We start from the raw sequence: 11,655 nt of genomic DNA on the forward strand, positions 1-11,655 counted from the left end.
TTTTCAAGTGTATATGAAACATACTACATATTTACCTATTGTATTATTTTGTACAGTTGTAAATTACAATAAATAAATAATTAAAAAAAAAAGATTTAACAGTAACTTCTATTATTAATAATTTTTATATTTTACTTTCATTAATTTATCATAAAAATTAACAAGTTAATACTGTACGAATACATTCTAGGAATAGTAGTTTCCAGAATATACTAGTTTCCATGATATAGTAGTTTCTATGATATAGTAGTTTTCATGGTTTACTAGTTTCCATCACATAGTAGTTTCCCTGATATAGTAGTTTTCATGGTTTACTAGTTTCCATCATATAGTAGTTTCCAAGATTCAAATTTTAAAATCTGTATCTTGGCAACTATTGAACCTAGACAGCTCAATTAGAACTCATATTGTAGAAAATTTACTTGTATTATTAATAATTTTTATATTTTACTTTCATTAATTTATCACCAAAATTAACAAGTTAATGCTGCACGAATACATTCTAGGAATAGTGGTTTCCATGATATAGTAGTTTCCCTGTTATAGTAGTTTCCATGAACTTTCCCAAAATAAATTTTAAAAACTGTACCTTAGCAACTAATGAACCTAGACAGCTCAATTAGAACTCATATTTTAGAAAATTTTCTCTACTTTAAATAATATTCTATTAAGATTTTTAAGTATTAGTAGTTTTAAAGATATGAAGTTCTGAATGTAATTTTCATTTGAAAAAGCCTCCACGTTTTATTCCCTCAAACAAAATAAACTTGTATTTGTCACTATAAGATTTAATAATAACTTCTATTATTAATAATTTTTATATTTTACTTTCATTAATTTATCACAAAAACTAACAAGTTAATGCTGCACGAATTCATTCTAGGAATAGTAGTTTCCAGAATATACTAGTTTCCATGATATAGTAGTTTCCCTGATATAGTAGTTTCCCTGATATAGTAGTTTTCATGGTTTACTAGTTTCCATCACATAGTAGTTTCCATGATTCAAATTTTAAAAACTGTATCTTAGCAACTAATGAACCTAGACAGCTCAATTAAAACTCATATTTTAGAAAATTTACTCTACTTTAAATGATATTCTATTAAGATTTTTAAGTGTAAGTAGTTTTAATGATATAAAGTTCTGAATAAAAAATCGATTTTGGGTAACTTCTTTGAACAGCCTCCATGTTCTATTCCCTCCAACAAAATAAACTTGTATTTGTCACTATAAGATTTAATAATAACTTTTATTATTAATAATTTTTGTATTTTACTTTCATTAATTTATCACCAAAACTAACAAGTTAATGCTGCACGAATACATTATAGGAATAGTGGTTTCCATGATATAGTAGTTTCCCTATTATAGTAGTTTCCATGAACTTTGCCAAAATAAATTTTAAAAACTGTATCTTGGCAACATTTGAACCTAAATAGCTCAATTGGAACTCATATTTTAGAAAATTTGCTCTACTTTAAATAATATTCTATTAAGTTTTTTTAAGTATTAGTAGTTTTAAAGATATGAAGTTCTGAATGTAAATTTCATTTGAAAAAGCCTCCACGTTTTATTCCCTCCAACAAAAGATGGAAAACTCGTCAATACTTAAAATAACCATATATAGTTTTCATTGATATAATTAAAAATGGTGAAATATCTTCTTTATTTGCTACGGGCTCTTGGAATATGAAAATTAGTAGTTAAAAGGTTTTATAACTAGTAATTAATGGGTTCAAACAGTTAGGAATATTTTGAACGCATTTTCGTGAATTTTCAAAGTACTTTTTAGTTAATATGAACTTTTTTTTAATACATAAAACTTGAAGAATAATTTTAATAAATACTTTTTTTTAAATAATTAATAAGGTTAGAATGATGAAGAATTAAATTCGTAATGTACTTTGCAGTGGAAGAGAGTGATCGGATGGTTGGTGTGTGCTGTACTCATGTCCTACGCAGTGTTCGGTGGTTACTATTCTTTCCAAACGGACTACAAATACAACCAACTTTTCTCTGCCTTCTTCATCGGCTTCCAGAGGTTCTTCTGGTCAATCGGACTGCTATGGATAGTTTTAATGTGTGTCAGGGGATATGGAGGTGAGTTAGCGTAATCTAAAAGGTCATTCTAGATAATTAGTCAATAAATTTTATGGTAACTTAATATAATTTTCCATCCTGACCAGCAGGCGTGATTGCGTAGTCCAGAAAGTATCTGTTTTAGTACAAATTAATTACGTTTTATACTCAAGTAGTATTATAAAAAAAAATGTATTTCTAATAATAATTAAAAATATAATGAATTACAAATTAGCATATAATATCCTTCATCGTTATCTTCTTAACCGTTGTCAGAATATTACTACTAAAAAAAGCTTAAATTTCATAAACTGTATCAAATATAAGAAGTACTACGATACGATAACTGAAGAGTGAAAATTTATTAAAATAAGGGAATTACAACTATAAACTGTTTAAAACTTTAAATAATTCATAACGTCAGACAACTCCGATTAGTCCCTAGAAAGCCTGAATGAAATTCTATTGCTTTATAAATAGAATTTTAATTTGTAATAGAAAAACTTGATGTATTATTTATAAAAAATACTTACGGTTAAAGTTTTATGTAAAATTGGATGTATAGTATATGTTGCCTATAATTAAAATATTACAAAAATTCTGTCAAATAGAAATATAGCCAAAATACAAAAAATGGAGTACAACTGTTGTACTCCACTTTTGTATTTTGGCCCCTATATATCTATTCTATATATTTTTCTAATATTTTAATCACAGAAAAAAAAATGATAATTGCAGATTCTATGTAATAGTTAGTCAATTTAGGATAGAAACTATTTCATTTTTATTTTTATATTAGATTTTTTTATATTTTATGTTTTCATTCATATTTCGCTGTTTAGTCTACTTTGTTTAATACAAATAATAAACGATACAATTAAAAAAGATAAATAATTTGTTTTAACAGGTTTCATCAACACTTTTCTGTCATGGAAAGTATTCACTCCGCTAGCAAGGCTGAGTTACTGTGTATATCTAACTCACATCGTAATATTAATGTGCAGTATTGCTGCCCAGAGGAGCTCCTTCAGGTTCAACGATTATGATCAGGTAATAGTTATATATGCATATACATAATACCCACAAAGGATAGACAACGTGTTATATATGCATATACATAATACCCACAAAGGATAGACTAATAGATAGATGTGTTATATATACATATTTTGTGGGCATTGTTCATTTTCTAACCTTCATCTAACTCAAGAATTTCCATAGTAGTAATTCTTTTTACTGATTCTGATGGAAAATTATATGTTCCATTAAATTAAATTTTTAATTAATTTATGACGATTTCGCTATACACTGTGTATATTGTGCCATGTTTAATCATGTGGATAGGAAAATGCCCTCAGATCTTATAGATTTAGTTTCATAAAGGACTAATAGAGCAAGGAAGTCAGTAAACGAAGACTGTTCCAAATTACAGTACTATTGGATTCATCAGGGATTATTATTATAATTATTCCACAATACTAGAGTGAATAATAAGTTTTATTATACTAAAACTATTGATTCAATACTAGTTCAATTCCAAAATAATGCCTCAGTTATCTGAAACCTGGATAGGGATATCCAGTTACGTAATCCACATCTTGACATAGTTTAGAACGGAATATTTCAAAATGTAACAGTCTAGGTATCCTGTAATTAAAATCCACTCAATGATAATTATAATAGATTTCTTATTCTTGAATTTTTCAAGCTTTTATATGTTCGTAAGATAACTATGAAGTTGAGTATTATTATCTCAATATTTAATCTCGTGCCTGTCTCATAGTCTATGGTACAAACCACTTGCTATAATTATAAAAAAAATTATTTACGGACATTTTTAACTCTACATTAAATAAAACTAGTAAATTTGAAGTAAGATCATAATGGTATGATACAGACATGTAGAGAAACTAGCTATTGGTAACAACCAATTTTTTTTTTTTTTAAGATCTATTATGCGTAGAAAATTGAAATTTCTGGCCCTTGCACGACTCATATCAACCGAATTGCCAATTACATACAACTTAGACCAATTATAGTGCATTTGAACAAACCAAGTATTGGGTTATAAAATAAGTTGGTAGCGTTTTTTGCTGGTGATTTCAATAAAAACTTCAGATTCTTGCAAATATTATATTATATCAATTATATATGTTACGGCGGGTAGGAGTTGAAAAGGAACCTTTACTAGCCCAACCGTGAAAAGTAGTGAAAAGAAAGAAATAAAAGTCGATTTTTTTTTTTTTTATATTTAAATAAGTGAACATAATGAAAGAAACAAAAAATACACCAACTAGAAAAAAAAAAAGCATGAATTGATAATGAAATAAACAAATAAAATATCTATGTAAGCTTTTAGTATTAACAATTGCATATATATATTGCATACCATTCCTGAGTCGGTAAATATTTTAGATATTACTCCTCGGTTCTCAGAAAGTATGGTAGAAATACTTATGCAGCTTATTATTATGCACTGTGAATTTTGGTGAACCATCAAGTCAATACAACTATGGACCCACCTTATATACAGTGTAACCTGGCCATATAAGTGGGCACTGGATATGTAAGAAACCTCTTCTATTGATAATCATAATGAGGTCTCGACAAATCTGCATTGAAATACTTCTTTGTTACTGATGAATTTTAAATCTTTGTACATCCGGACACACGAATAGCATGGGATCGCCATACAAGAATGAAAAGACAGGAAACTACTCGTCGATTCCGACTATTAAACACTTATTAGACAAACAGTCTAAGCTTCCAATCCATTACAAAAGACTGGTCTACATGACTATAATAAAGCCTTTTGGATATACAGGGTTGAGCATTGGGGCTCCACTAAGTCATCGAATTCCTAAAGTATCCAATCCTTAATGCTCCTTACTTTGTTATATGTCAATTTATTCATCAGGACCTCAATGTTCCAACCACCCATGTTCACTTGTTTCTAACCTGGTTACTCCTTCATTACCTGATATTCCTCTTAGGCGCGTAAAACGAAGATGACATCGTGATCTATAAATATTATTGGAGTTCTATCAATGGATAGATTCGATGTATCATGTCATTGTGTAACTAACATCAAATTAATATTTGTACATAGTTTAAATACAGTTGAAAATATCAAAAAATAAATTAAAATAAAAAAAACCTTGGTAGTTGAAATTTTATTTGTTAATTTTTGTTCTATGTTCAATTGGGACTTTGTGGGTCAATAGTATACGTGAGACTTTTTATCCGGCTTCAACAAGTTGTAACATGTATGTTTACTAAAATTTAAATTTATTTCACTTTTTTTATCCATCTTAGACAGTTCTTTCCAGGATTATCTAAAGCATTGCACGATAAACAAGTGTACAAAAATGCACAAAATGTGGAAATGAAAGTTTAATTCTTTAACAACTTCTGAAAACTGCCTAAAACAGAACACTGAAATCCTTTCTTTAATTGGGGAAATAAATAACTCCAAAATGGTATCATGGTGTATAAAATAAAGTCTATCAGATATTACTTGTCAATTATGAAAACTATAAGGCCTGGATGAAACCTGACATATTTGCCGATGGGTTAAACAATCTGCACAGCTCACACAAATATGTCTATGAACTACGTTAAACTTAAAGCCTCTATGAGTGATTAAAAACAAATCCCCACTGACGATAAAGTAAATCCTAATAAAAAAAGAGGCAAAGTTATTATTACGAGAGATGGGCTACTAAAAAGAAAATCACTAAAAAATATTTTGTCTTTTTGTAATAGAAAGGCTTTATATTCCAAGTAAATTTTTTGATGTTAAAATCACAAATACTGATGATGCAATAATGTTAGATCACCGTTTAGTACTCAGATATTAAGAAGGCTCTACATGAACTTGAACAACTCTCATGAATATAATTAATAATTGATATGCCTAAAACGATGATTACAAATTCCTTAGATAAGATAGTGGTTAGCTGAAAAACAAACTAAAATATAATATATAATATATTATTATAATATATAATTATAAGTTCAAATGTTCTATTTTCAGATAGAGATGTACCTAGGAGATTTGCTGTTGTGCCTCTTCGCAGGGCTTGTATTGACTCTTCTTGTAGAAGCTCCTATGTTAAACGTCGAAAAGATAATATTAGGAGGTGGTAAGTATGATTTATATATTGTGATTATTTATTTATTTTTTTGTTCAAAGTCTTCAACTGCCTTTATTAGATTCCTTCACCTATTTCCTTTTATTTTTTATCTTTCTCCCTAGCCATTTCTTGCATACATGATGAGGTAGTAAAGCGCTGGGCTTGCATATGTCACTGCTGCCAATAATCAACTCTATTTTTTTCTTAATATACAATTAACTGTGGAGGTCTATTTAATTTATGGAAACAGAAATAGGTGCAGCGAAACGTCTGAGTGAACGGTTACTGAAGGAGCTGCACCTTTTTCAACAGCATGCGACCTGTAGGTTCGACCTTCCTGGTCCACATCCGTCGGGGTGCCTCCTACAGAGTACGCAATTCTGATCCAGCAATCCTGTTCTCAGTCTGTATTTGCTTCTCCAGGTGGCTTACCACAAAGCTAGGATGGTCAAGCTCTTCCTAACTTAAAATGCCTGGGGCCACCTTTCTCCCACTATTGTCAATCTTGGGGGTGGCGTTTCTGTTTATTACGTGGTGTTCAAGCGCATCCTTCTTCATCAATAAATTAATATGGATTTTATTATTTTTTTTAATAATTTATTTATTGTTATTTACAACTGTATACATATATACACATCAAGTAAATTTGTTGTAAGTGATATTATGACATGATACAAACATGTGGAGAATCTATCCATTGATAGAACTCCTAAAACATTTCTAAAGGAGAAGATCTCGAGGCCATCTTCTTTTCAGACGTCTAGGAGGATTATTAGGTAGTGAAGGAGAAGTCAGGTTAGAAACGAGCTGGTTTGGGTGGTTGGGAACTTTATTATGGAAGGATTGGTATCTGGTTCTGGCCAAATCGGCAACATAGAGGACATTGAGGTCCTGGTGGATGATTTGATTTGTGACAAAGTAAGGAGCATTAAGGATTTTGGACTGTAAGGATTGGATTTGAGAGGAATTAGATGGTTTAGTGGAGCCCCATAGCTCAATTCCTTATGTCCAGATAGGCCTTATGATAGTCATGTAGATCAATCTTTTGTAATGGATTGGAAGTTTGGACCGTTTGTTTAAATGTTGTAATAGTCGGAATCGACGAGCAGTTTCCTGTCTTTTCAGTCTTGTATGAGGATTCCATGTCCCAAATCTTTGGGTACAAAATTAATTCCCTTTATATAATTATAAAAATGAGTATTCAGGTTGACTATTACGGGCATTTAAGTACCACTCCTTCTCAGCCGTTAACCAAGTTTCGTATATTATTGTAAACTAATAAGACAAGTTTTGTTCTTATTATTAAAACGGGATATTCCTTCTTCTTGAATGTTGATATTGGGATTCTTGAAGATGTATTAAGAATAATTATATCAATTAAATAATAACTTAGGAATACAATTTTATGTATAATTTGACCAAACGTTTTATATAATTTTATCTTTTCAGGAGGAAAGAAGCCTACAAATGAACGACGACCAAGACCAAGCGCACCTCCTGAACAAGGACATCTTCATGTTGCATAACGATCTTTTACTCTATTATAAGCAACAAATGACAAAAATAGTTTTAATTAAGTTTATTTAAACAGCCGTTATTTTCTTATAAATATCCGATTATTTGCTATTATTTATTTACTGTGATGGAAATACGTATTAATTTTTTTATTTAAATAAATTGTACATATTTTTGTATATAGATATTGTATAATAAACTCTAAAAAATATGACATACTGTTGATTTCTTATTTTTATATAAAATAATGTTTATGTTAGTAACTAACATTAAGGTTATTAGTTATAAAGTTTTTCATGAAGTAGATTTGTAATTTCATACTGAAGTTAAATTCAATGAAGAATATACCTATGCCCTGTGGTGCGAAATTGTACCATAATAAATGATTTAAAGAAAAGAAACGAAAAGAAAGTAATCAGTAAATTATTTAACCCATTAATATTAAATAATATAATAGAAAAAGAAAAACTACCAATACAATCATCTGTCTTGCGAACAAACATTGCTAAGAATAATTAAGTCATTTAGACCTTCACAAGAAAGGTTTATACCCAGACATAGCTATCCAAACTTATAAACGCCAATTAGTCTAGAATTTCTGGTATAATTTAAAGGGTTATAAAGGAGTAGCCAAAAGAAAAGATGGGCAGATTAGGTCAGATTTATAATTTTGAATTTGGGCTAATGAAGATAATATTATTGATGATTAGGGCGGCATCTTCTCCCTCAGCCTCTCCTACTCTTCCGTCCCCAGACAGAGAACCACTCCCTTAAATTATGCGGACATTATTTTTGAATTAAAGAGAAGATGACAGTAGGTTTACTATAGATATTAAATATATTCTCAGAAAATATTTACCCAAAAAAATTAATTTACAAGATTTGGGGTATAAACCTTAAAAGATAACACAGAAAACAAAATCGTAAACAATAAAACTTTTCATGGATTCAATTATATAAAGAGATTATTTGAGGATATGCTCTTTTAAAGATTATAATGTAGATGAGAACTCTTTAAGTTATAAACCCATCAATAAAATTAAAAATCATTATTTTAAATAGAAGGACAGAGTTGATACAAAAAATCAATCTGGATTGATATATAAAATTCTATGTCCAAATTGTCCAACAATATGTACGTGAAACAAAGTTGGGTAGTAGAATTAATCACAGTAATGATTTAAAAGTGCATCATGCAACCAAAAACCCGCATACACTCGATTTTGATAATACTATAATATTACATAGAGAAAATAATACATTCTAAAGAACAATACTTGGAGTATTTTACATATCAGAAAACATTAATTATACAATGAATTTTGGAAAATACACAAGAAATCTTAACCAATGCTATGCAGAGATTTGAGTAAAATTATATTTATGGAAAATATGGGATCAAATTATTGTTAATAATTATAATTAACCATGATATGAATTTTAATAATAAAATAAATAGACAATTTAATCAAAATACTGTTGAAATAAATGCCTGACCTGAGCGAGGGGAATGTTACAAATATTGTGTAGAGAAATTTGACTGTGATTAAAAGTTTTTAATTTTAATTTAATGTGAAGAACTAACAAACAGGTAATTAGACATAAGCTAAGGATTGCTTATAATAAAATTATATGTTTCCCTAATGTTTTAATCTCTAATAGTGTAATTGTGGACTGAAATTAATGACCTGGGCAGAGTTGTCTGCATACAGTTCTTTTTTTTAATATATGCGGTTCTAAAATTGTATTAAGATATGATAATTTATTAATAATGTTGTTGCTTGTTTAATATGTTAAAAATCATATGTATAATAAAAGCTGTTTGTGATAGATTGTCCTTGAGGATAGCTGAAACGTCGGACTTATACAAAAATAAATTGTTTTGAAATTAACATTAGTTAAAAATTTATTTATTTACACGAGAATAAAGAAGAAATTTTTTTTTTTTTTTTATATTAACATTATTTATTTTTTTTTTTTCCGCCCACATTTCCACGCATTATTTCATCTTTAAAACCTTTTCTTACATATTTGTCGTCCCCCACCTATATTACACTTCCTCTTCATCCTCCGGTACTTCGTTATTCGATAATTCGTTGGTTCATATATATTTTTAATTCTTCTTATCACCTTTTGTCATCACCCTCTCACACGCTTTCTTCTTCTAAAAAATTTTTCTATTTTTTATTTTTATTCCCTCCCGTAACGTTTTCTTTATAAATAACACTTAGTCATTGCTGTAACGGCTTTTTTTAGTTCCAAGTTTGACCAGTTTTGCGCTGCGACCATTCGGCGCGCAACCTCTCAGCGAACAGGTTGGTTTTCATTCTTCTTTTTTGTTTTCTTTCCCCTTTATTTATTTTATTCTTTCCCCTTTTTTTACTTTTATCTTATTTTACTCTTTCCCCTTATTTTCTCCACTTTTATCCCTTTTCCCTGCCCACGTTATAAGTTTTGTACACTATACTTATAATTTGCCTCTTTATCATCTATTATTGTTACATATATTTTCTTCCTCTCAATTTTCATTTTCTTTTCATATTTAAATTTTACATTAATAATAACTAATATGTTCATACTTCTTTGCATTATATAACTTTAATTTTATTTCATTTCCTTAAGTAAGTTATTAACCCCTTTTTCAATTACCTATGTCTACATTTTATTTCCCGCTTCTCTCATCACTTAATTTTATTAATTCTATTTTGTAAAAATATTCATTGTATGTGTAAAATTATTTTATTTATACTTTCTTTTATATTTTTTATTTTTCTATACTTACTGTGGTTGTTATCTTGTTTTGTTTTTAGCCCTGAAGAAGGCTAGAAACTCTAGCGAAACGTCGGCACATTAAAATAAGTTAGTCATACTTATTTGTGTTTCATTGACCGCACCCCCAACCATCTTCTCCTCATTTATCATCCACGGTCATTTATCTCTCATAATAATTAAGAAATTTTTTTGAATCACAAAGAAAAAAAATGGCGCTCTTCTTTCGTCTGGTTTACGTCACACAAACGCTAGACTGTTTCTTACTATTGGTCACAAGGGACACTTATGATGTTTATTTTGCACTAAGTAAATGTTTATATTGCGGAGGTCCATTCTTCGCTCGTATCTTTCTTATTTTAAACAGAACACCAATACATTTATACACAGATTGAGTTCATACATCAAAAGTGTCTAGGGAACACCTCCTGAACGAGTTAAATTTATTATTAATTCCGTACTTCCACAAAATTACTTGAAAAGTAAATTCAGTGTATGTAGATAGAACCTAAAAAAAAAAAAAAAAAATGAAAAATACAGATATAGTAACCGATAAAAAATAATAATGTTGGTCCGTTCCTTATTGCATGTATGGGTTCAATCATTTATCTGTTTCGAAACACTAACATTTCACTAATATCGGTCGTTATCAGTAAGAAATACTTGTAATTCTTATCTGAAAAATTTATACCTCTTATATCTAGAAATGGATGAGGAATCAATTTACGGAATTATACATTTTCCTTTAAGGCCTAGTCTTTTGTTACTATGTACATATATTGCATAACATCATTTCTAAGAATTATTCAAACTAATTATGGTTTTACAGTTTCTATTTTAAGAAACAGGGTATTAGCGTGAAAAAAACGACTGTTTGTGTCATTTGGATTAAAATATTTCTCAACATTAATTTAAATTAAAATAGATAAAAATGAAATATCTATATTTTTCTTTTTGTCAAAAAGTTAATATTTTGTTTTGTCATCATTACCTATTACTTGGCATTTTCCTGAATTATTGAACCGTTTAAAAAAAAAAATAAGTAAAAAATTAAGGAGTATTCAGATATCATTTCAGAGACGTGAGAAAGTACAATCCAATGCAAAAAAAAAATCAAATATATCAAACCTGAACCAAAGCAAATATTATATTATTA

General features: G+C 28.9%; 1 protein-coding gene across 2 annotated transcripts in view; it reads left to right on the plus strand.

Moving 5' to 3' along the window:
• The window catches only part of LOC106688512 (nose resistant to fluoxetine protein 6), a 39,217-nt gene extending 28,618 nt beyond the window's left edge, over nt 1-10,599 (plus strand). For both annotated transcript variants that reach the window (XM_014433007.3, XM_014433006.3), the window contains exons 10-13: nt 1,911-2,100; nt 2,987-3,129; nt 6,116-6,224; nt 7,665-10,599. In XM_014433007.3, the coding sequence (XP_014288493.1) occupies nt 1,911-2,100; nt 2,987-3,129; nt 6,116-6,224; nt 7,665-7,741 (519 nt within the window). In that variant the 3' untranslated portion in view covers nt 7,742-10,599. The remainder of the gene's footprint in view (nt 1-1,910; nt 2,101-2,986; nt 3,130-6,115; nt 6,225-7,664) is intronic.
• The last annotated feature ends 1,056 nt before the right edge of the window (nt 10,600-11,655 follow it).

The sequence above is a fragment of the Halyomorpha halys genome, unplaced genomic scaffold (assembly GCF_000696795.3).
Source record: "Halyomorpha halys isolate HHAL.00 unplaced genomic scaffold, Hhal_1.1 Scaffold1145.1, whole genome shotgun sequence".
Lineage (NCBI taxonomy): Eukaryota > Metazoa > Arthropoda > Insecta > Hemiptera > Pentatomidae > Halyomorpha > Halyomorpha halys.